The sequence below is a fragment of the Strigops habroptila genome, chromosome 11 (assembly GCF_004027225.2).
Source record: "Strigops habroptila isolate Jane chromosome 11, bStrHab1.2.pri, whole genome shotgun sequence".
In the NCBI taxonomy this organism is placed as follows: domain Eukaryota; kingdom Metazoa; phylum Chordata; class Aves; order Psittaciformes; family Psittacidae; genus Strigops; species Strigops habroptila.
The window spans coordinates 38,662,280-38,687,357 of NC_046360.1; the positions used below are offsets into that span (position 1 = coordinate 38,662,280).

The following is a 25,078-nucleotide window of genomic DNA, read 5'->3' on the forward strand; positions in this document are numbered from 1 at the left end:
GCTCTGCTGCCCCCCGTGCACCCCAGGGTCAACTAGGAGATGACCAAAGTGGAGCTGAGGAGCAGGGAAGGGGGAAGTGGCAAGTTTCGGAGCAGAGGGGAACTCATGTCTCAGAACCTCAGCCCAGCGCCTACCCGGGTCCTGCACACAAGTGGGGTGAGCTCAGCCGTCCCTGGGGGAGGGGGGTCTGTACCCAAAGCCCAGCGGATGGGTGAGCAGGCTCCTGCCTCGGCTGAACTGTCACATCAGGGCAGGACACGAGTGGGCTGTGGCGAAACCATAAATCGTCTTTGTGCCAGAAGCCCAACTGCAGAGGCAGCGGGGCCGGGAGCGGAGCTGAAGGAGCCGGGGCAGGCAGGGGGACCCCCCCGAGTGGGACACAGCTCTTCAGGGAAGACCAGGCAAGGCTCGTGTCCCCTCTGAGCCTGTGCTATTTAAATCCCCTCTCTTGTGAAAGCAAGACCTGAAACAAGCAAATAAATATTATCTGGAAACACAAAAGCCCTGACAAATCTCCCAAAAATTCCCTACGTGGGCTGCGCTGTGGTTGCACAACAGGAAGAGGCTGTTGATCCCAAGTGCTCCGTGCCAGCACTGCGAGCCTCCACCCAGAGCCGCCTGCTCGGCTGCAAACGCAGCTACACCCCACATCAAGCAGGGGGACAGGTCACAGTTCCCGGTAGCCTGTGGCCAGGCGCGTGTCCCGCGAACCCAGCCCAGGGCTGCAGCTCTCAAGCCCCGCCAGGAGATGAGCAAGAGCCCTCCTGGCCACGGCAGTCTGCTTGTGTGGATGGGAGATGCCAGCAGGGGAGTGGGTGCTGCAGAGATGTGGTGAGGAGAGGATGCTGCTGCACAGGCTCCCCTGGGCTTTCTGGGATGGAAGGTCTGACCTCCCTTCTCTAGAGGGACAAGGGATCCCACACGCTTCACCCCCATCTCCTCCAGCCCCCCAGGTGTAGGGTGCACGCACTGACACTGCTCCTGGTCAGTGGTGCTCTGGCCCAGCACCCCAAAGCTTTCTCCTTTCAGATCCCTCACATCATCCCTGCTCTGAGCCAGAGCTCAGAATCAGCCTTTGTGAGCTGATGACAGTGTACCCAGGCGCAGATCTGGCTTGCAGGCCAGATCCAGGCTTTTGCAAAACAAGTTAATGATTTAACTCCTTTCGGGGGTGACTTGCCCTTAAACTTCAAAGTCTGGACATGTTATGGAAGGAGATAATTTGACCCCGAGTGCACCCAGCTCTGAACACAAAACAGGAACATGGGTGCTACAGCATCTCCCCATGCTGGTCACTTGCTGCCACCTGGTGTCACCTCGGCACAAGTGCTGGGGACCTGGGGGTTGAACGAGGGGACACCGCGGTGGCGAGGGTGGACCCCTGAGGTGCGATGGCACCGAGTTTAACTGAAAACTTCGGGTTTTCTTACACTATATACAGCGTTATTCCGCTAGAGACTGACACTGCTCAGCCAGGGCACAGCTAGTACTGAGGACGCTGTCACCAGGGCTTGCGCAGAGGCAGGCAGACTGCAGACAGCTTATTGAATACAGCACACCTGGTGTTAACCAATAGGGCTTTATTCTCTCGATATCTCAACAAAAAACCTGAGGTACAATACAGAAGTGTGGCTAAAAAAAAAAACCAACCCTTCAAATTATGGTCTGATTTATTGATGTTGGTTAAATAACCAAGTTTGAGATCATTGTAAAGCAAGACGTATGCGTTCCACTACTCCTTTTTATCTTGAGGAAAGCACAGAGATTTACACCTATCCAAACACATTATTTTCAGGAGGATCAAGCACTGCTTCACTATTACCAGGGCTGGCCAGCACGCTGCCATCCAACGCTGAGAACTCCACCAGCCCTTCGCTCACCTGAAGCAAAGTTCTGGCCTCTGCAAGGACAGAGTATGTGTCCCCCTGCACAAGGGAGTTTGCACCTCACCACTCTGAGAGCCGCCTCCTGTTCCTGCCCAGGAACTTGAAGCCTGACACCAGCACATCCACTTAAACCTGATCCCTAAACCCAAAAAGCAGGGTACAGCTTCTACAGCATCAAGGAGTAGTATAAGGCACAGTACTTTGCTATGCTCTTTACCTTAAATTTAAGGGAATGTCAATTAAGGCTGATCATCAACTTATTGTAGCCTCCCAGGAATAGTTACAGAGTGCTCCTAAAATCGGGTAATTGTTTCCCATGTTCATGTCCAGTTTAGATAAAATCAGTTCTCATCCGGTTCAAGAAACGGTGCGGATCAGAGCGACCACGTGCTGCAGCTGGAGCGTTCGTGCCTCACTGCTCGTTCTGCTGCCCCTCTGCAACGGCAGACACCCCGCCTTGGCCCTTGTTGACATCGCTGATGCACGCCCACAGTCCATCCACCGACTCCTTCCACAGTGTCACCTCAAAATCAGACCAGGAAGAAGTTTCAGCCTCAAAATACAGTCTGTTTCCCAGTTCCTCACAACCACACAGCACTGGCCACCACCACAGCGCTAGCTTGGTGGCAGTCTACAACTACAGAAATCAAGCGCTGCAGCATTGTTCTAAGTATCAGTTATTTGTTGCCGTCTACTGAGTAATCGTCCAGTGGTAAAGGGAGAGTACGTGAGTTCTGTTAATACCCTTCCAAATGAAGTGAAACCTGCATTTAAGGACTAACAATGCAGCACAAGTGGTTTGCTGAAGGTCAAGGTCTTCCTCCCCTCTTGGTAAATCAATAGAAAAAATGCCACCCTTGCAGCAAAGTCCTGTCTTAACCAGAAGTGACAACAGCCTGTCTCATCTCAGCTCTTCTGAAAACACGGCACACAGGAGCACAAGCCAAGGCAGAGGTACTCACCTTATTGTCTCCTCCAGACACTGCAAGGATGTTGGCAGTAATGGACCAACTCACATGCCAGACAACATCATTGAACTTGTGCAGCAGCTTCGGTGACCAGGAATTTCCAGAGGCATCGTCACACGTCCAGATGAACACTCTGCCGTCCTACAGAAGCAGACCGGGCTGGTGGGACCACCAGGTACAACACAGAAGACTCCACCTCAATGGCACTTGGAGCTACACTTCCAACCCACAGTGCCAGTATGAGCCCCCAATGTGTCTACAGGGATTTTTGCTCAACAAAGGGGCTATTTTCTTACTACCACTACAAGCAAGACAGGAGTACAGCACTCTGGTGAGAAAGCTGCATACCAAAGATGACTTGCAAATACCAGAAGAGCTCCCAAAATACCTATGTACCAGCTGATCTTTTTCCCCAGCATGAATTTTTCTTTCCAGCCACATGACAGCAAGTTAGCAGCTTACTGAGTAGTCTTCTTGGTATGAAAAAAGCATTTACAGAATGATTAGCAGCAAGAACACTACAGTCAAGGTGAAGGTTGAGGACATCAGAGCTGATTAAGAATGCCAGTTATTAAAAAACAGTATTTTTATGTGGAAGTTCAGTGATTTTGATCCAGAGACATTAAAATATGAGGTTAGTTTGAAGGTCTTCCTCAATGTGAGACCATCCTGCTCACAATTTTCAGAATAAAAGACAGTCTTTGGTACAGAGCCAAACACAGAAACAGAAATGCTTCTACTGGGCTTCTGAGTCTGGGAGGAAAAGAACCCAAAGGCTCTTGTGCACAGACCCAGATAACAGCAAAGGATTGTCCGGAGGACCTGTTCCAGTGAAGTAACTGGGAGCAAGGGCACTGAGCCTGCCTCTGTCACCCCAAGGGAAGCCTCACCTGTGAGCAGCTAGCAATAGTGCTTGTGGGCAAACCTATGGATGGAGCCCAGGCTACATCTCGAACCCAGTCACTGTGAGCCTCCAGCTTCTGCTCTTCTTTCCACTGGCCATCTTCCTCCCTGAAAACACACCTACACAGTCAGGAGGGCAGCAGCAGCCATTGCATTCCTCATCTCCTGCTCTGGAAGGCTTTGGATTTCAGACTCCAGGTTTATCCAGATAATATAAAGCACAAGTGTTCCCCACTCTCCTCCAAAAGCTCTATGGCTTAAGCAGACAAAATCCCTTGCAGAGGATAGAAAGCAGCCCAGGCAGAGTGTTTGATCTTCAGTTACTGCACTGAAATCTGCTATTGCCCAAGTGACAGCAGTAATCAAAGACAATCAGAAAGCCAGTTTCCAAGTCAAGATGAAGCAGGGCTGACACAAATTGCTGTAACCATGTGAGAGACTGCACATCATTAAGTTGTTTCTAATTTTAAATCACTTCTCTAAGATGGTAATTCAAAGATGAAAGCACAAAGATGCTGAAAATCTTGAGATACTATCAGGGACTTGCAGAGACTATAAAGAGTATCAGGTTTGTAAGTTCTTAAGCCTGGCAAGAGAGCACTTACTTCCAGATCTTGACAAGGTTGTCACAGCCACCAGATGCGAATCTTTTGATGTAGTTTGGTTTCTGACCAGACGGTTGTTCTATAAGGCTTCCCGGGACAACAGCAGGAGCCCAGCTTACTGCATTGCATCCAATCTAGTTAATGAAAAAATACCTCTATTAGCAGTTGCTTACTTTAAACACATAAAAAAAAAGCTGCTGAGGGGGAGGACACCTCACATACTCTCTACTGGGGGGGAAATAAGCCCGTCTTAAGAAAGCAGGAGTCTTGCACAATGCTGGATAGATCCTGGATGAACAAGAGATCCAGATATGGCCTATCTCAGTAAGGCACTTACTCAGAACCCCTTAGGTCACCAAGTAACTGTTCTATGTGCAAATATCATCTTGGATACATGAACAGTGGGCACAGAGACAGAAACTGGAAAGACACCAGACACACACAGTTGCCAAAATTCAGGAATATAGGAACCTTTTGTCTGAAGCCCCATTTCCCCTTATTGAGAGCTGCTGCCATCAGCTTATGAAGTTCTGCTTAGGGAAAAATCCCCACTATTTTGGGAAAAGCATGAGCCCTGCATTTTTCCAGCTCCAGTTTATTCACAGTTAGTTGGTACAGGTGTTCTTAGGACCAAAGCCATTTCCTACCAGGTAACTTCCAGCACTGTATTTAACAATTATCAGTACTGTTTAACAATTATCAGTGCCTTTACATGTCTGGTTTTCTACTTCATTTTAGTGACTACATTGTATACCTTTAATTCGTCATTTTAGTGACTACATTGTTTAAATTAACCCAATATATTGGATTTAAAACAAGTTATCTCAATTCCGGAAACTGTTTCACATCATTTCATGGTAGCTCAGTATTTATCTACTCTACAGTTTTTTGAGGCCTCAGCTCAGTGTTTATGTGTAGCCCCAAGGGCTCCGGGCTGCTCGAAGGGACAGGCTCACCGTGTGTGCATTGCTGATCTTCTTGACCTCCCACTGCCCGTCGCCCGTGTAGCTCAGTAAGGAGATGGCCCCATCGGAGCTCCCGCAGGCCAGGATCAACCCGTAGTCATGCGGCGCCCAGCAGACAGAGTTCACTGGGAACGGAGAGGCAGGATTACACCATGGTCACTGCCTAAGACTGACTACCCAATACGCTAAGATTACCGTTACTAAAAGTGAGCAGCTTGGAGAGCTAGGAATAACAGTCTTGGCATTCAGGAATTTCAGCAAAGCCAGTCAATGAATGTTACTGAATGACAGAAAACTGCCAGCATTTTTGGCACTCTTTTGGAATTAGAACACCAAAAGAGCACCTTAATGAGAGACTAAAGACTCTGACTATCCCCTGTAACAGCAAAGAGCATTGCTGACTCCAGAACAAGAGCTGACTGGAAAGCAGTATTTGAAGCCTAGATCAGTAACACATCTGGAGGCTTCTCAGATCTGCACATTGAGGACCAATCATCTGGACAAAACAGTTTCCATTGTACAACAAAATGCAGCATACTAAAATCCTCCTTTTTTTCTCCCTGCAGTGGACACATGCTGTATTTGCCCCAAGAGTTCAGCACCCAACTCTCTTGTTTATCTGAAAGCTCATTTATTTGTAAAACAACTCCTAGGCAAACATGGGATGAACCAGGACAGGAGGTTTTCCAGCGACATGACCTGACATAAATGTCCTGGGTACATGGAACAGATTTACTGTCTCTGCACTGATTTATCCCCATTGACAGAGACTTTCCTTATTAACACCAATGGATTTATTCCAATCTCACCCAACTCCTCTCACACCCCCAGTCTCACTCCCAGCTCCAGACCCCGCATACCTGAGGAGTCATGCCCTGTGTACTCATAGGTCTTTTCCCAAGTGCCATTTTCCTCCTTCCAGACAATAACCTTCCTGTCGTACGAGCAGGAGGCCAGGATATTTCCGTACATCGGGTGAGCCCAGGCAACCTGCCACACGGGACCTTCATGCCTACAACCAACAACATTACTGCCCGACTGCCTTTCATTCAGCAACAACCACCAGAGTCATTATTAACTTGATGAGGAATTTACCCTCATCTTACGTTACCAAACAGCAAAGCGACAAAACATTAAACACTTCTGCAGTTAAAATCTCCCCTTTCTGACACTTTACCCCCTCAGGTCTGCGATGAGGATCTGTCCTCCGTTCCGAACATCGAAGATCTTCACAGATCTGTCTGAAGAGCAGGTTGCCAAGCGGGTGCCATAGTAATCCATCTGAGCATCATGCTGCAGGGGACGGGAAAGCTGCTGTCAGCACAGGCGATGCTGCTCTGTTAAACGCCCGGACTACATCTGAGATGTAGGGGTGAGAATAGTGAATAGATGGGGGGGTCCCAACCCGGTGGGTCCCAGCCCAGGGGGTCAGAGAGGATGGGTTCAACAGCCCAGATGAGCCACACAAGCCACTGAGCGGCTGTTTTCACCACACGAAGGTTACACAGGAGAAATATGAGGAATCCGGAGCAGGGATTTGCAGCGTTTTCAGGGGAGGACAGGAAATCTGTGCCACCGGCTGCCGAGCCAAGGTATGTATTTTTGTTCGCTAATGCGCAGAGCAGGTGTAAGGACACGTTTGGCACTTTGTTCCCTAAGCGGGCTCCTCGCTCCTACCGATTACTTGGATCTTCCCGCACGCGGCTGTTTCCGGGCGCACACCCCGCGCGCGGGCCGGAGGGCAGGTCGCAGCGTCACCCGCCCGCGTCCCGTCCCGCCCGCCCGCGCGGGGCTCCGCAGAAACGGGCAGAAACGGGCAGAAACGAGCCTGGGCGGCACGGCCGAACCTTCGCGCCCTTTCCCGTTCCCCGGTAGCCGCGTGTCCGTCCCCGCACGGTACGAAACGGCGCTGCCCGAGTTCCCGACCGCGCATCCCGGCGCGCTCGTCCCGCCCCACCGAAGGGCCGCGCGGGGGGAACCGGTTCGGCACTTACGATCATGTCCTCATGCGAGGTGTCCACCGTGTTAATGACCGAGACCTGCGGGTGAGGAGAGACACGCCTTGTGCCGCGCCCGGGAGGCCGGACCCGGCCGCTCGGCCCGAGCACCGCGGACACCGCCGGTTCTCCGCCCCGGAGCCCCCCGCTGCCCCGCCACCCCCCCCGGCGCCGGCCCCGGCCCGGGCCTACCATGGTGGCGGCGGCGGAGGACCCGCACAGCTCCGGCGGCGCACCTCAGACGTGGCACGGCGGTCCCACACCCGAACGGCCCCGTCGCGCCCCGCCCGCCCGCGCCACGAGGTTCCGCCGCGCCGGGGTTCCGGCGTTCCGCGGGGCTCCACCGGCGGGCGGGGCCTGGCTGCGGGGGACGCGCCGGGCGGGCAGCGGGGACCGGCGGCAGCGCCCCGGCTGCGGCTGAATACCCGGCCCGGGCCGGCCCGACCCGCCTCCTCCGGCACCCCCGAGTGCCCCGAGGCGCTTCCGCGGGGCCGGGCCGGAGCGCGGGGTCTGCCCGGGGCTGCCCTGCCCTGTCCCGCCTGCCGGGGGAGGCACCGGCCGGGCCCACGGAAACAGCACCTCCGCCGCCCCGCCCTGCCCCGCTCCCGGCCGGCGGGGCCCCTCCAGCCTCAGGGGGGCGCCCGGTCGGTGCGGCCCTAAGGGGAGCGGGGACCCCGGCGCGGCGCCATCTTCCCGCGCAGCCGCCGCGATGGCCAGCGTGTCGTACCACATCTCCAGCCTGCTGGAGAAGATGACCTCCACCGACAAGGACTTCAGGTGCGGGCTCCGCCGACCGGCACCAAGGCCGGGCCGTGCGGGCGGCAGCTGCCCGGGGCCGGCGCCGGGGGGGGCTTCCCACGGGGAGGGTCCCTTCCCAGAGCGGGGTCCCTTGGCGCTGGGGTCCCTCTGCGCGGGAGCAGGCGGGTGCCGGGCGGGCTGCACCCGAGGCGTGCAGGGCGTTTGTCTATCGGAGGCGTTGATCATTTGTATTTACACTATTCCAAGCCGACTGTGGTGTTCTGGCTGGGGGGGGTGTAGGGGAACAAACGTTCCCCTCCCTTGCCTGGATTGCTGCCTAATGGAAGTGGAGGAGCACAGTGAGAGGGGGAATAAGAGTCTTGACAGCCAGGCTTCAAACTCTTGTTTGCTTTGCAGATGAAGAACATGGCAGCAGAAATGCCGAAATACTTCTTAGCTTGTTTTTCCGTTAGGCGGTCAGTTGGTCAGAGCATGAAGAAGGCTGAGACCCGGAGTGAGCCGCCGGGTCGCCGGCTGGTGCGTGCTGCAGGCTTTTTGCTGTGCTCAGATTGCCTTCAGAACCGTTCCTATGCAGTGGGCGAACATGCCTCTAACAAGACTGGGATTCTTTTAGTCTGCATAAGCAGAAAAAAAAAGACCTTTTCTTAGGGTTGGGGCCAGCGGTTTGATACATAAAGTGCTCCATAAATAACTGTCGAAATGAACAAGTGTGATGGATTTCACCCATGAGCGTACCATTCTCTCTGCATCAACCTGGAAGTTACCATTTGTGCCAGACTTGATATTTTGAGGTCTCTTCGAATAGGGGGAGTAGCAATATCCCCAAAGTAGGCTGATTTTTGCAGAGGCTGCTGATGTTTTTGTGATGTTAGAATAGGCAGGTTTTAAACAGGTCAGCGATAGAGTAGTTGCAGTTGCAAAGAGTTTATGGTTAACACTCCAAACAAGATGTGCCCAGCATGGGGCACAGAGGTATTCCAGGGCCATTTCCTCCCAGCGCGCAGTCACACATGAGCCCGTTGTGTGCCTTCAGCTGCACAGGCTGTTACAGGTCCAGGTTTCATGTGCTCCCCTGTCCTGGGTGGATCCGTGTGGCAGTGTCCGAGGTCCTACGGGCAGGATGGCAGGAGGTAGTGGGTCGAGAGCTGGATGTGTTGCCCTGCTCAGCCTGTGGCCATAATTGGTCATGGTTGCTGTACACAGCCGTTGAGCTGCAAGTGCAGCTTTAATGGCTGATGGAGAATCAGAATCAGATTGTGTATTTTTCCCATTCTGGATTTCAGGCTGTTGCACACCACAGCAGCCCCTCCTTCCAGATGTACCTGCCTGCTGCTCCAGAACAGGCTGCAGGTGGAGGACAGGAATGTTGCTCTGGTACACAAGGGCTCTTGCATGCTGAGAGAATTACATCAGAGCCTGATTTAAAATGGAGGGGTTGTTTGGCAAACGAGAGGAAAGAGCTTCTCTGTGGTTCCTTTTAGACGTCCATCCTGGGGCTAACATTAGAAAGCAGCTGATATACAGTAACCACACAGAGGTTTCTCAGAACCTCAGGCTTCTCCAGTAGTATCTTTTACATTTCCTGCTCCCAGGAACACAGATACTTCCCAGAACTTCCCAATATCCATTTTGACATTGTCCCTGTTAGAACATTATACTGACTAACGGTCAGCTGGGCATTTGTTTTTCCTTCTGAACTGCAATGATGAATACTTGCTTGGTTTTGCTCATAGCAATCTAAATATAGCCTAGGGAACTTCTAAGGTGTAGTTTGCACAGAGTCATGGCTTTATCTTTCGTTTCTGAGCTTGATAGGCCTTCTCCATGTGCGGGGTCGTACTATCAGTGCTAGGTAAGCCAGAAAGAGCAGAGCCTGGCACGTTCTTAGACCCTAGACTGGTTTTCCTAGGCTGGGCAATTGGTGAAAAAACCCACCCTGATTTTTTGCTAGCAGAGTTAACCAGCTTGATTTAGTGACTGGAAAAAAATACAACAGCTGGGTGCCAGTTGTAGAGTTTTAGTTTACCCCATCCCTGACGTGTTTTATGGAGAGGAGAGAACCTGTGTTTCTCATTTTCAAATATTCCTTAGCTAAACCTTTTCACCAGCTACCTCTGTCTGAGTTTTACACTTGTAAGATAGTAATAATTCTTTGTGCCTTATTTTTCAGGACTGGATTGTAAGTTTGTAAGAGGTTTGTAAGTTACTTTTTGAAAGTGTGTTTTCCTACAAGCACTAATTGTCAAGTTTTGTTGTCCAGAGTGATGGGAAGGAAATGCCTGTGTGTCTGTGGATCAGGCAATCCATCTCTGCTGTGTGTTCTTTCAGGTTTATGGCCACCAATGACCTGATGATGGAACTGCAGAAAGATTCAATAAAACTGGATGAAGACAGCGAGAAAAAAGTTGTGAAGATGCTTTTGAAGTTGCTGGAGGACAAAAACGGGGAAGTACAGAACCTCGCTGTCAAGTGGTAAGAGCCTTGGCAGCAGTTCCCATCCTCCCTGGCAGTAACAGAGCTGTCTCAGGCTGCAGAGAGTGCATGAGAGTGGAGCACGGCCCTGCAGCACTGGCACCTTGCTCAGAGCTCCCTTCGCAGCGTGTCCCACATGCTGGGCACGGCAGCCTCTTTGCTGGTACAAGCAGTGAGCGTACAGGTCCCTCTGTTGAGGCAATAGGGGATTTTGGAAGTAGCTCAGTGTTTATATTATGAATCTTGCCATATTACAAGTAGCATGACTAAGATTTTATTTCTTTGGAGGGAAGCCCAGTTTAAAATTTGGGGTCACGAAGTTTCTCTCCTTTGAAATCCAGTGCTGAATTTCCCAGTGGTCCTGTCTTTGACAGAGATGTTACTGAACACATATAGCCCTTCAAAAACGGCATTTGAATTTGAGGCCCAAATCCTACTCTTCAAGGGCATTTTCATTAAAGTTTATATTGCACACGGGTTCTTTCCCTGCTCTGAGGACAAGTGCAGCCTGTGCTGCTGCTTTGCCTTGGACAGTTTCAATATTTTTTTAAACCCAAATGGAAAAGGCAGAAGGTTCCTTTACTACTGAATCACCCGATGAAGCGATCCCACTGCTGACATGTTCTTTCCTGTCTCTTTCCCCCAGTGTTCATTCTAGAAATGCAATTGAATGGGTCAGTTCACGACAGGGCTCCAGAAAGGTGGGCCACTTAAAGACACCCTTGGGTTCCTGTATTGTTTTTTACTGTGGATCTTATTCACATTCCCTTCTTTTATCCATATACTGCTTCTATCCCTGCACTCTCCCTGTTGCCTTTGGCCCTTTCTTTTTGATTCCTACTGTCCTGACTTTTCCTGGCCCTGTTCCTGTCTCTGCCTGCTTTGGGTTTGTTTATTCTGTTCATTAAAGCAAATGGTTGGGCACCGAACAGAGATCCAACGTCTTGGTCTGTTTATCTGTGGTTGCATTAGCAGTTAATGTCCAGTCAGTTATTCCCAGCCAGGTGCAAGGATCTCTAAGAAGGAGGAATGTGATGGTCTGAAGGACACTGGCAGTTGGATTAGGCCCAAGTGTGGATCTGTGCAGCCCACATCAGGACTCAGGAGTAAGTTAGGAAACTACTGGGAGGTCTTGCAGTTGATTTTATCATCTAAAACTATGATCTTATTTCTTCAGAGGAAAGCTGAAATCACACTTCGTCCCCAAAATATCACAAATATGAAACCATATCAAAACTTGTCCTGTTTCTGGTTCTGTGGGTTTGTTTTCAGTTTAGGTGAGTTCCTCAGACTCTGTGTGCCACAGTGTCCCTGCCAGTAAAGCAGGGACAGCTATCTGTTCTTTTCTGCATGACGAGCTGTAAGATTGAACACTACTTGCACTTGCACAAGGTCTTAGTATTTAGTGTTTCTTCTCTAATTTTTGTATTTCAGAGTAGCTACTGAGACTCTAAACGGTTATTATTGTCCTGATTGTTAAGTTTAGAAGTAGTCTTACACAGAACAGGCTGCGTGTGAGTTTGCTTGGTGCACTCTGGGTTCAGCATGCTGGCAGGGATAATAGTGGTGTGCCAGCAGGGAGACGGCTACCTGTGCATAGGTGTTCCATACCCTTTGCATTACTGGACTTGGGGCTGAGCTGCCTTTCAGGAGGAGTGAGCCTGAGCATCCCTTCTGATGGTGAAATCATCCCTCTTCCTCTTTGTTCTGACCGACTTCTCCTCTCCTCCCGCAGTCTGGGCCCGCTGGTTGGCAAGGTGAAGGAGTATCAGGTGGAAACCATCGTGGATACGCTGTGCACAAACATGTTGTCAGACAAGGAACAGCTGCGGGATATCTCCAGCATTGGACTGAAAACAGTCATCTCTGAGCTGCCACCAACTTCTACAGGTAAAACGTCTGCCCCTGTTTGTCACACTGAGGCAATAGGGAATCACGGCCTTTGGGAAACAGAGGAAGAGGGGTAGTTCAGAGCCTGAAAGTTACAGATTCCTTATGCACCTGCTAGAGGAAAACTAATGAAATAAGGAGAGAGAGTAGGAGCCGAGGCACCAATGTGACTAAAGACGGGATGAAATGAAAACTTGAGCTGGTCACCCTGGGGATACTTCAGTCTGAAACAGCATCTGAGGTCTTGGAGAAATCCCATTTTTGTTTACAGCAATCCTACAGCATCCTGTGTGTGTCACGATACTGCTGTTCTGGCAGGTCCCCATGTCAGCAATGCACTACCCTGTGTGAGCCCAGCAGTGCCAGCACTGCACCACCTCCTGTCCGCAGCCCAGCTGGACCAAGCCTCCTGACTGCTCCTGGAGACTTGCATTTCCTCTGCAGCCAGCTCATGTATCTGTTGTTCCTTCGTGGTGGGTGGCTGTGGCAGTGCTGCCGGGCTGCTGGATTTTAGGTGGGGAGGAGAAGGAGGATTAGCATGCAGGGACTTGCTGAACTCCTCTCTGCATTTCTGCAAAACGTTCAGCTCTTGCGAGCCATCCTTTCAGAATTCCTCATTTAACATAGATCACATGAACTGCAACTGGTTTAGGGTAGCAACAGATAAGTCAGCTCCTGAAGGGTTGGGATTGATGCTGTGTGGGTGGGAGGTAGCAAAAGCAGTGTGCATTTGCTGCAAAATGGAGAGGTTGAACATCTCCACATGTGCTTTCTTCACCCTGAGCCCCAGTCCATGTGGTTGCTATTGCTGTGGTGCTGGAGCAAAGGGAGGGTTTGAAACAATGGCCACAAAGCAGCATATGCCTGAGGCAGGCTGCTTTTGCAGCAGCTCATGATATTCCTGGGACATTCCACTTCTGTTTTGGCTCTATTGCATCACCAAGGCTGTTCAGAATGGTGTGGGAAGCAGCTGTCCCTTCCTTTGAAAGTTTTATGGAATTTGAAGCTGCTTATAATTTGCACTGAACAAACTGGGAAAAAAACCACAACAAAACCCACTATCGGGACAGGCACACCCCAGCATGAAGACTAAACTGGTATCTAGATGTCAGTCTGGACTGCAGGAGATTGAGGTTCTGTATTGCGGTTGTAATCTCAACACATACTTGAACCTGGGTTAAATACTATTTTGAGACAGATTTATCTAGCTCTACCCTTAACTTTAAGCATGGAGCTGAGAAACAGTTTCTGTCAAGACTGCTCTTCCTATGGAGAAAACCTTGGTTGGTTGAAACCAAACATTTTCAAGTTAAAAATGGGAAAAACATGCCAGAACCTTTTCACCCAGCCCTGCTCCCTGCATTGATGGGCCTGGGAGCTGCCTGCGGGACAGCCGAGGTGCTTTAGGGTGAAAGACACTGCCTGAAAAGCTTCTTCTGGATAGTTACTGCATGGTACCACAGGGGGAGGTACCTCGCCTCGTGCAGCGTGTATCCACCATCTCAAACAAAACCTAGCTGACTGCTATGCTGGTTAGGTCTCCCAGGAGTGATTTCTGTTCCTAATGTAGGAGGGATCGAATGGTTCTTAGCAGTAAAAAGACTTATTTTTAATTGACGGGGGGGGAAAAAATCTCTCTCTTGCAGGCTCCACAATGACAGCAAATGTGTGCAAAAAGATCACAGCCCAGCTGACAGGAGCCATTGGCAAGCAGGAGGATGTATCCGTGCAGCTGGAGGCCCTTGACATCCTGTCAGATATGCTGAGCAGGTACTAAAGGATTACCTTCTGCAGGGGGCTGCATGTATGTGTTTGCTTTTGATTTCTCTATTTCCCTAATCCTACTACGAGGACTTAAAAGATTTGGGTTGGCTGCCATTGGGGAATATCTCAGCAGAGCAGATTCCTCAGCAGGGATGAGGGATGACATGCTGAGCCCTTCTGTGCTTGGGAGTGGCAGTAACATTGATGATGGATCCCACTGAGGCTCAGTTCAAACACATGTAGGGAGGGAGAGGGCAAAGCAGGGAAGTTTATTTTAGCCCTATGATCTGTTTGCACATGCATTTTTTTTCCTTGCTGCCTCTTTCTCTGGTTACATGAGTCAGAGTGACAGTGTCATCTGTCAACTGCATGCAGGAAATGATTGACAAACCCCCAGGTCATCCAGAAGGACACAGTCAAAATCAAGCTCCTCCATGATGGAGACAAAGAACCTTTCCCTGTGTTTTACAGAGCAAGTCAATGTTCAGACAGGATGCCAAACCCACTCTTCTCTCCCTCCCCACAACATGCATGGGGTCTTCAGAGCTGAAGCATTTTTACGTTTTTTTGCTGGCAAAAGGGCTTTTCCTCTGAGGCTTTGACTTTCAACTTCTGCCTTATTCTGTTGATTGCAGACTAGGGGGAACACTCTACTCTTTCCATTCCTCCATCCTGAACTGCCTCCTGCCCCAGCTGACAAGCCCCAGGCTGGCAGTACGGAAAAGGGCCATCATTGCGTTGGGACATCTTGTCTTGACCTGCAGCGGAAACATCTTCTCAGAGCTCACTGAGCATCTGCTTGCTGAGCTGAAGAGGAATGAATCTACTTCTACTACGAGGACATACATTCAGTGTGTTGCTGGCATCAGCAGGCAGGCTGGACATCGCATAGGTAGGATGAGTAGCTTCAAATGATGCTGGGAAACATGCATCTGTTGTAAAGCTGCTCCTTTTAGTGGTAAAATAAGTGTGCTCACTCTGTTGCTAATGTATTAGTGGGTTGTGCTTTGTGATTCCTTCTGTGGTTCTGACCTGGCTCTCTGATCTGTACTTGGAAGGAAGGAGGCACCAGAGTAACCCTCTGGCTGCCCTTCTGTAGTGATTTCATCTCAAGGTCTTGCAGTGCTTCCCTCCCTGAATTAGGTCAGTGGATTCACTGCATTTTAAATGAGAGGAGAAACGGAGCGCAACGTATTGTATTACGTGTCTAAAGATCTGCCAGAGCTGAGATTAGGTCCTAGAAGATCTCTAATGGCAGCTCTTCCCATGACTGAAATGCCAGCAGGGGGCTGAAGGCAGGGACCAGGGGTCTTCTGCTGAAAATCCCTGCAGGGCTGGTCTTTGGTGGGCTGCTGGCTCCTCACCCCAGGGCCCTGGGGAGGAATGCTCTGCCCGGCACACGAGGGCAGGGGCAGATGTCTGAGTTGTCAGCTGCACAGTGAGTGAAGGCTGGAATGGATTTTCACTGCTGCTTACTCTTTCCCAGGAGAACATCTGGAGAAGATAATTCCTCTGATTGTTCAGTACTGTAACGTGGAAGATGATGAGCTGAGAGAGTATTGCTTTCAGGCCTTCGAGTCTTTTGTGAGAAGGTGTGTGCCCTCGAGGAACAGCCATGCACCATCCTGTGCATCAGTGTCCTCCTAGTGTGAATATCCGTATGTTCAGCATCCAGGGTGGAATACCTTCCTATGTGTGTTCCTGTTGGGAAAGGCAATTCACAAATGAAATATCTTCTTCACGTGCAGAGTTGGGCTGGAGTTATGAGCTGGTTTGTCTCAACATGGGGGGGGTGTTTCTGAATTGGTTTTGCAGGAATGGGAATTTTCCTTGTCCCTAGAGGATTCCTCAGCAAGAGAGCTCTGCGGGTCTGCTGGTGCCTGGGGACAGGAAGGGGGCTCAGCTCTCCTGCTGAGCTGCAGCTCTCCCATTCTGTGGTCAAACATTTACTGCTTGACTTGTTAGGGGAGCCCTGCAGAGTGCTGAGGTTTTCTCCCCTGGAGGGAGGATTCACCCATGTGGTGAAGGCAATTTATTTTTTTTCCTTACAGAAATCATTTCATCCTCCCCAGGGAATGTGCTCTTGCTTCGTGCACAGCAGGAAGGAGCAGCTCTGCTTGAACTCATGTTAGCAAAATGTTCATATAGTTTATGAAGCATTTTGGGATCCTTTTGAGATTAAATACGTTATTTGGATATTTAAAATAGCTTAGTGTTTAATTTATTAACTCTTAGGATTTTCATTTGTCGTGACAGGTGCCCAAAGGAAATGGACCCTCACATCCCTAATGTGATGGGGTTATGTTTGAAGTACATCACCTTTGATCCAAACTACAACTATGATAATGAGGAGGAGGAAGAGATGATGGAAACTGAAAATGGGGAGGATGAAGAGCAAGGTGTGCCTGCTTGTGAGGATGATTGTGCTCTGCAGAACACTGACTTAACATTTCTCCCTAAAGGGGTACCTTTAATACCTGTTAGTTACAGATGACATTTCATAATGTCTCTATTTATAGCTGCTAACAGCAAAAGTTAGAACAAGTTCCTTGGAAAAAAAGCATTTTTGTTTGCTTTCATACTAATGGGGTAAAATCCTGGCCTGCTTCCTGGAGAACATGTTGAATGTTCTGCCAATAACAGTAAATTGTTACACTGTGTTGTGCCATTCAGGAATTGCTAAGACAAATATTTACACATTTCTGGCTTTAAAATCTGGGAACTTCATTCTCTCTTCACAACAAAAGCCTCGGTGCCTGAGCTGAAGCAGCCAGTAAGGGCTGCAACATTCAGATTTATTCTCTGTCAGCTCTTTCTTGGAACAGAAGAATCTGCCACAGGGCAGCCCCAGCTCATATTGGCTGGTAGTGACGTCTGTAGGGACGTGCCATTCTGGACCATTCCATGTTCCCAGATACGCGTGAGTTACCGGCATCAGATGTCTGGTCACTGGAGAGGGAAGCTCTGAGAGTCAAGTGATCCTCTAGCTCGTAACGGGTCTCTCATAACAGTGCACCTTGTTTTCCCTTCTCTCCAGAAAGCGATGACGAGTACAGCGACGACGACGACATCAGCTGGAAGGTCCGCAGGTCTGCAGCCAAGTGCCTGGAGGCCGTCGTCAGCAGCAGGCGCGACCTCCTGCAGGACTTCTACAAAACCCTTTCCCCGGTCTTGATAAGCAGATTCAAAGAGAGGGAGGAGAATGTCAAAGCTGACATCTTCAGTGCTTACATCTCCTTGCTGAGGCAAACGCTGCCCATCCAGAGCTGGCTGCACGCAGCCGATGCCTCAGGCAAAGATGATGTTCCTTTGAGGATGCTTCAGAACCAGGTGAGTGAGAAGCTGGTGGCTGGATTCAATCAGAATGAAGAGAAGTAGGCACTGTGCCACCAATGAATAAACCGAGTAGTTAAGCTTGAGAAGGTAGCTAGGAAACTCAGTGAATAAACTGTGGTAGAAACAGACCAGAGGAAGGCATGGGAAGCTCAGTGAGGTTTGGGTCTGGTCAGCAGGCGCAGGAGGGCACGCAGCTCAGTTCATCACAGGAGAACAGCCAGTGCCTTCCAGGGGAGCTTGCTGCAGCCATGCAGGGTCTGCACAGCACTGCTGATCAGACAATAGTGGAAGCACTTTCTCTGACACAGTGCTTTAATTCAGAACTATGCTGGACTAATTGCAGTTGGCATAATTTAGCCACACGTGCTGATGAGGAGTCTGCCTAGCCCAGAGTCCTTGCTAACCCTGTGCTCCACACGTGCCATTTCAGAAGAAGGCTAAAGAAACATTGGAAATAACCATGTCGTTACAGAGTAGCATGACCAGGAGAGCAGCTTTTTCTACCCATCACTGACTGGCGAGTCCTTGAAGCAGGAGGGTTAAAATCCTTGCCAAAATGTAATTACATCGCTCATTATAAGCTATTCATTTAAACAACTTGCACCTCAGCCCTGTGATTTTTGATTTCACTGAATCACTGGCAGGTTTCAATACAGTGATGGGGCTAGATCCTTAAACAGCAGAGAGAGAAAGAATCACAAAACTCGAGCTCCTTTAGCGGTGTGTCCTTGTCTGATCATTTTGTTGTGGTTCCTTAAGCTTCTGTGTTAGGGGATAACCTCAGCTTCAGGAAGGGCTGCTTAGTCTGTCTGTAGCATATGGAAAAGAAGAACAGGTCCCCTCCCATGTCCTGCCTGGTAATCCAGCCCAGCCCGTGCACCGGTGATGGGGCGCACTGTTCCGTGCTGTGCCCCTGCCTGCTCTCATGCTGTTAGTGCCTCTGGCACAGTGAACAAGCTGCTTTGGAGGCGTCACTCCATGCCCTGGAACCCGGGGGACTAATGTGTGTGTTTCTGGGTTTCTTTTCCAAACTGCAGGTCCCCAACATTGTCAAGGCCTTGCACAAGCAGCTCAAAGAAAAGAGCATCAAATCTCGACAGGGTTGTTTCAGCCTCCTGACAGAACTGGCCAATGTTCTTCCCGGTTGCCTGGCAGATCACGTCCCTGCACTCATCCCTGGTAAGCTTGGTGGTCTGGAGGTGAAAGAGCAGGGTTGGCCAATGCTACCACATACGCTCTTTGCCTGTGTGTTCCAGTTTGATTCCTGTATATTCTGCTCAGCATCAGGACATGCACATTAAGTTCTGCTCTGTTGATGTGCCACACAGCTCCCAGATCAATCCTGGCCTCTGCCTACCACTGAAAGCCAGGATAAGAATATCAAGTTCATTTCCACAGTCCCATGAAGAGCTGCTTTTGGGAGAGCTAAAACTAGCTGGAATTATGCTGTTACTGCTGAGATCAGTAACGAGTGATGTTCTCTTTTACAAAATGCAGTGGCATTTAAAAAAACAATTTGTATTGACTGATGATTTAATTTACAGCACCACATTTTTCCCTGAGCTCTCCTGCCTGTAGGCTCCTGCAGCATCCCACTGCTGAGAGGCTCCAATACTTAGGTCCTGTCTCCGCTTTTGGGGCGACTGTATAGTACGTATAAAAACATTCTCCTGTGCTTACCCCCAGGCCAGATCCGTGCACCCACCTCTTTGGAAAAAAACCATTCAACCCAAGAGTCAGGCATGACTTCGGTGGGGCAAGCAGCTTTGTTGTAAATGCTTCCTGTTAAGTCTTCTGGGAAATATAAATATGTGCCACAGAAATTGGACTTGGAAGTACCTCCCTTCTGCAAAGGCAGTCCATCCGTAAGGGGCCGCAGCTGTGTTCTGAAGAGTGCTAACAGAAGTTGTAAAAGTAGATGAACACAGAGCCCTGGCTTCTAAAAGGCTTCTGACAGCAGAATAGAGGGAAAATGAAAAGCTCAGGAAGGGGCATTCGTGCTGCCTGGAGGGCCTGTTGTTGAGACTAGGGTTTCCCAGCCTTAGTTTCATGCCGTTCTGTCATACTTCCTTGCACTTGATGAACCGTCCCTTCTCTGCTCGGCCCGGGGTGACTTTGCAAATTAACTTTCTAAGAAGTGTTTGTAGCCACCCAGGACTGCTGCAGAGACCAGTTATTTCTGAACTGCCACATCCTGGAAAGCAGGAAGTCAGCAAGGAGAGTAGCCCTCTCTCGGGGCATGTATCTTTTGGGTGGTGAGAGGAAAGAAAGAAAACCAATTCCAGTCGCGTCCTTCTTTGGGGTGTGGGGGTGTGATAAAATCACTTGCTGAAATAAGACACAGTCCTCATCTCTTGTGAGCAGGTATTGTTTTCTCCTTGGCCGATAAATCCAGCTCCTCCAACATGAGGATCGACACACTATCTTTCCTTCACGTTCTTCTTTGCAACCACCAGCCGGAGGTATTCCATCCTCATATCAAAAGCCTGCTACCTCCCGTTGTGACCTGTATTGGAGACCCCTTTTATAAGATCACTTCAGAAGCCCTGCTGGTTACTCAGCAACTTGTGAAAGTTATCAGGCCTTTGGACAAATCCTGCACTTTTGATGCCAAGCCTTACGTGAAGGACCTTTTCCCTGGTACTCTGAAGCGGCTGAAGGCAGCTGACATCGACCAGGAGGTGAAGGAGCGTGCCATCTCCTGCATGGGACAGATTATTTACAATTTGGGAGACCATTTAAGCACTGATCTCCAGCCAACCTTGAAGATATTTCTGGAGAGGCTCAAAAATGAAATCACCAGATTGACAACAGTCAAGGCATTAACCTTAATTGCTAGTTCTCCACTTAAAATAGATTTGAGACCCATTCTAGGGGAAGGTTTCCCCATTCTAGCTTCCTTCCTGAGAAAGAATCAACGTGCCTTGAAACTGAGCACCCTGACTGCCCTGGACATCCTGGTGAAGAACTACAGTGACAGCCTCAAGCCTGCCATGATAGAGTCTGTCCTGGCGGAGCTCCCTGCTTTAATCACTGAGAACGACATGCATGTTTCCCAGGTGGCTGTCATGTTCCTTACTACTTTGGCTCAGGTTTATCCATCCTGCATCTCTAAGATCAGCAGCTCAGTTCTTGCTGAAATCCTGCAGCTCATCCACTCGCCTTTGCTTCAGGGAGGGGCTCTGAACGCCATCATAGACTTCCTCCATGCTCTGGTGCTGACGAAGGCGGCCCCTGTGGGGTACGCGGAGCTGCTGAAGCAGCTGACTGCGCCCATTTACTGCTCCGGCGCAGCCGGGGCTCCGGCGTTACACAAACAGGCCTATTACTCTGTTGCCAAGTGCGTGGCAGCCCTCTCCTCTGCCTGCCCCAAGGAAGCCCCTGCCACAGTGAACCAGTTTATCCAGGATGTAAAGACCCCCAAGTCCAGCTCTGCTGTGAAGGTGCTGGCTTTCCTCTCACTGGCAGAGATGGGGCGCACCACCAACCTCAGTGCTCAGCGGGAGCTCAGAACTGTCATCCTGGAAGCATTCACGTCCAGCAGCGAAGAGGTGAAATCTGCCGCTTCCTACGCGCTGGGGAACGTCAGCATTGGGAATCTTAAGGAGTATCTTCCCTTCATGCTGAAAGAGATCGGAAGCCAGCCCAAGAGGCAGTACCTCCTGCTGCACTCTCTGAAAGAAGTGATCAGTGCCTCCCCAGCCGATGGCCTCAAACCCTACGTGGAGGATATCTGGGCTCTGCTTTTCAAGCACTGTGAGTGCACAGAGGAGGGGACGCGCAACGTGGTGGCCGAGTGCTTGGGGAAGCTGACTCTGGTGAATCCTTCTGAGCTGCTGCCCCGGCTCAAAAACCAGCTGCCATCAGGTAAGGGCAGGGCAGCGGGAGAGCGGGGAATGCCGCCTTGTAAACTGCTGGTGGGTACAACAGGGAGCAAAGCCAGTCTGCAGAGGCGAGAAGGCAACAAGAGGGGTCTCTGCAGGGGGGTTGGAGGAGCACTGGTTTGCACAGGGGCAGGAGGGTGGTAGCACAGGGGCTGCACATGGAGAGTGTGCGGGAGAAGGATTTAAACAAGGAGGTTGTTAGGACAAATCCTGTTCTCCTATCTCTTCAATGCATGTGTAATGTGACCAAGAGCAGGGTGCGCACTACAGGGTTACAGTGTGATTTTACCTCTTGATCTTTCATTGTTATTCTCTGCATCTTCACCACAGGCTCTCCCCATGCCCGGAGCACGGTCGTGACTGCAGTCAAATTCACAATTGCAGACCAACCTCAGCCCATCGATGCCCTCCTGAAAGGCTGCATAGGTAGGGCAGTGCAAACACGGGGTGAGCTGGGAATGAGAGAGGTTAGGTGTCACTGCAGCTCTGGAATTTTTCACACCTATGTGAACCTCATCTAATCCAGTTATTTTTTTATCCATGTTTATCTGCTTTTGGGATGTCACATGGGTCCTTGTTGAATGCTCCGATGCCTTGCTCTCAGGCATGTTCCATTGGCAACAGAGGTTTGTAGGGAGTATAAGTTCCTTCTATGTTTAAGTGTCTCACAAGAAGGATCTTGGAAAACATAACCTACATCAAAAGGGTCTTATGTCTAGGGAGTCAACATCTTGCGTCTGTTGTATAAAATTAGGCCTTCTGTTTCAGAGAAGTCTGAACAGCTGAGATCTGAGCAAGAAAAAAATCATACCCCAACTTGAATACCAGAGCTGCTGATTTGATTTCAGGATGAGGCAGCTGGAATCACGCAGCTTGTCTTTATGCCAGATGCAGGGAAGCGATGTTTCTTCCACTCACCATATCCCAAACGAAGGGAGGGAAAGCATCTCAAATGTCTCTGCTAGACTGTGCCTCTGGAGTTACTTTACCCGAGGTGTTTTCCTAACCAGGCTCCTTGGAAAACACTGTGGTTACTTTTAAATACATCTCAGTCGCCGCAGCAGGGCTGACTGGTGCGGTCTTGTCCCACAGGTGACTTCTTAAAAACTCTCCAGGACCCGGACCTGAACGTTCGACGGGTGGCTTTAGCCTTGTTTAATTCTGCTGCTCACAACAAACCGTCTCTAATCCGTGATCTGCTCCCTGCCGTTCTCCCCAGCCTGTACAACGAAACGAAGGTCCGACGGGAGCTCATCCGGGAGGTACGGCCACAGTCCTCTGGGTGCAGCACGGCAGACACAGCGCATGAAGCCCAGCGAGGCTCTCACCCCTCTGCTGCCCGGTGACGGATGGGTTTTTGTCTTGTTAAGGTAGAAATGGGCCCATTCAAGCACACAGTGGATGATGGCCTTGACGTGAGGAAAGCTGCTTTTGAATGTATGTACACACTGCTGGAAAGCTGCCTCGACCGACTGGATATCTACGAGTACCTGAACCATGTGGAGGATGGACTGAAGGATCACTACGACATTCGGGTAGGTGCTGTGCCCGAGCTGCAGGGGGGCAGGCACGTCCCTCATGTAATTCGTTCCCTGAGGCCTGGGTTCGAACTGAGCTGGTGTGTCACCACAGCACGGAGTGCCCCTGCCATGCTGGTTCCTGTTCTCTGCAACTGCCACAGCCTTCATCTGAGGCTGTCCAGCTCTAGCTTGGCCCTGGTGGCCTTGAAAACACAACCCTGTGAGTCCCTTGCCAAGTGCACAGGGACTCACAGCCCTGTGGGTGCCACATGTCACTGCAGGGAGAGCAGCCACACGGCCTCAGCGGCAGATCCTTGCTGCGGGCCTGGGGCTGTTGGGCACAGCCAAGTAATGTGGTTTTCTCTCCTCCTGGTGTAGATGCTGACTTTCATCATGCTGGCTCGGCTGTCCACGCTCTGCCCCAGCGCCGTGCTGCAGCGGCTCGAGCGACTGGTTGAGCCGCTCCGGGCAACCTGCTCCACAAAGGTGAGACCAGGGAGTGGGATGTGCTGGGGCGGGTTTTGCACGAGCCTGTGCTGCTGGCTGCCCGTCCCTGCGGCTGAGCAGCTGCTCCCCACACTCCTCTGGTGGGACAACGCTCTGCTTGGCTCTGTCTCTGCTGCTTGTCCTCCTCCTCCTCCTGCCTGCACCACCTCTTCTAAACACCAGCTGAAAACAGTGCTTTGGGTTTGTAGGTTAAAGCCGGTTCTGTGAAGCAGGAGTTTGAGAAGCAGGATGAGCTGAAGCGATCTGCCATGAGAGCCGTGGCTGCTCTCCTGACCATCCCTGAAGTAGAAAAAAGTCCAGTGATGGCTGAGTTTTCATCTCAGATCAGATCCAGTCCTGAAATGGCATCACTCTTTGAGAGCATTCAGAAGGATTCTGCCTCCCTCCCCACCTCAGAGTTGATGGACATGAGCTAAGGTCTGCCCATTTACTCTGCCACCTTCCTGCCCTCGCTGTGCAGTTACCCAACAGATACCCTGATGGGACAAGGAGGATGAGGAACACCATCGAGCTGGGCTCTGCTTTAGCAGCCACTTGCAAGTCACTGGGCACTGACAGGAGAAAAAGTCTGATCCTAGCAGCACCAGACACTTCACTGACTGCAGGGAGAGACACGAGATGAGGGAACTGAACCGTCCTTACACAGGGGAGGGGTGAGGAGTATCCTCCTGTTTTTAAGGAGTGTACAAAGCAATTGAAATTGAGCGTGGTTCCATGGAAAATGGGAACTATTTCCTGAAATATTTCCCCTTACTGCGGGACGAATAGTTTAAAATGTTGTGGGTGTTTTTTGACCACTGCACATGCACTTTCTACCCCAAATCGCCTGAAGAATGTATTTGTATTGTTTCACTAAACAGGGCTAAGAACTAGCAGTCATGCCTGTAATTAGCAGTGAGCACCACAACCACAGGCCCTGCTTCGACAGGAGACCTGCAGGACGCACTGCAGGAGCTGTGTGGGGTTCCTTGCCCAGCCTCAGCTCCCACCGTGGCACCAGCAGCTCATGTTCCTGCTCATTTGGCTGCAAATACCTCAACCAGCTGTCTTTGGAGCAAGACAGTTTGTGTTACAGTAAAAACCTTGCACTAGGCTTGTCTCTGCATTTAACACTGCCTTGTCTTTCCCCCTTGAGCAGCTCGGTGTTTGTGTTGTGACCAGCCACAAACAGCAGCTGGAGAGCTGGTGCTTGGTATTTCACTGACACAGAAGAGGGGTAACAGTAGCCAGAGGTGTAAGCTCATGCGCAGCCCCACCAACCCTCTGTCATTTGAAAACTTAAGTTTGTGGCTGTCATGGTCAGACCCCACAATTCAGAGAGGAACTAAGTGGCCTTAAGGGACAGGGTGTGGAAAGGCCTCCATGACGCACTGCTTGTGGCCCTGGAGCTGTAGTGAGCTTTCATTTCTCCCTTTATGACAGAGTGGTTGGTGTGAAAAATATTTATAGCGTGTGAAAGACCATCCATTGTTTGAGTGGTGTAAAAAATAAACCTGTGCTTGTGAGGCTGCGTGTCCTCCTGAATTCACCATTAGCTGCCACAGCAACACACACACACGAGCCAGCACTGCAGCGGAGCCACCCGCTGCTGAACCCACTGCCCCCAGCCCTTCCCTCCAGCC

General features: G+C 50.5%; 2 protein-coding genes across 6 annotated transcripts; one reads left to right on the forward strand and one right to left on the reverse strand.

Annotated features, from left to right (window-relative positions):
* Positions 1–1,563: 1,563 nt before the first annotated feature.
* On the reverse strand, positions 1,564–7,760 carry SEC13 (SEC13 homolog, nuclear pore and COPII coat complex component). Its single transcript, XM_030500728.1, has 9 exons — positions 7,517–7,760; positions 7,322–7,366; positions 6,505–6,620; positions 6,188–6,339; positions 5,319–5,452; positions 4,363–4,496; positions 3,745–3,865; positions 2,849–2,995; positions 1,564–2,409 (listed from the first exon to the last, which is right to left on the reverse strand). The coding sequence occupies exons 1-9, from the start codon at positions 7,517–7,519 to the stop codon at positions 2,299–2,301; spliced, it is 963 nt and encodes a 320-aa protein (XP_030356588.1). The 5' UTR covers positions 7,520–7,760; the 3' UTR covers positions 1,564–2,298.
* LOC115614217 (cullin-associated NEDD8-dissociated protein 1-like) lies at positions 7,624–24,962 on the forward strand. 5 transcript variants are annotated; one of them, XR_003993651.1, is made up of 15 exons: positions 7,624–8,101; positions 10,412–10,555; positions 12,291–12,445; positions 14,092–14,215; positions 14,845–15,101; positions 15,696–15,801; positions 16,466–16,608; positions 17,247–17,539; positions 18,583–18,724; positions 19,910–21,412; positions 21,760–21,855; positions 22,522–22,691; positions 22,804–22,964; positions 23,328–23,435; positions 23,645–24,962. XR_003993651.1 is itself a non-coding variant. In XM_030500724.1 (15 exons), the coding sequence occupies exons 1-15, from the start codon at positions 8,034–8,036 to the stop codon at positions 23,870–23,872; spliced, it is 3,702 nt and encodes a 1,233-aa protein (XP_030356584.1). In that variant the 5' UTR covers positions 7,624–8,033; the 3' UTR covers positions 23,873–24,962. The 5 variants fall into 5 exon arrangements, 4 of the variants coding, with proteins under 4 accessions (XP_030356584.1, XP_030356586.1, XP_030356587.1 ...); XM_030500724.1 differs by having other exon boundaries at positions 22,800–22,964; XM_030500726.1 differs by lacking the exon at positions 7,624–8,101 and adding an exon at positions 11,202–11,256 and having other exon boundaries at positions 10,342–10,555; positions 22,800–22,964.
* Positions 24,963–25,078: the final 116 nt, after the last annotated feature.

Coding starts and splice junctions, on each gene's coding strand:
- SEC13 (XM_030500728.1), bottom strand. Junction 2,996..3,744: donor CTATTGCTAGCTGCTCACAG/GTGAGGCTTCCC, acceptor CTGCTTCTGTAG/GACGGCAGAGTGTTCATCTG. Junction 2,410..2,848: donor TGTCTGGAGGAGACAATAAG/GTGAGTACCTCT, acceptor TCTGATTTTGAG/GTGACACTGTGGAAGGAGTC.
- LOC115614217 (XM_030500724.1), top strand. CDS start 8,034: ATGGCCAGCGTGTCGTACCACATCTCCAGCCTGCTGGAGAAGATGACC. Junction 12,446..14,091: donor GCTGCCACCAACTTCTACAG/GTAAAACGTCTG, acceptor TCTCTCTTGCAG/GCTCCACAATGACAGCAAAT. Junction 14,216..14,844: donor CTGTCAGATATGCTGAGCAG/GTACTAAAGGAT, acceptor TGTTGATTGCAG/ACTAGGGGGAACACTCTACT.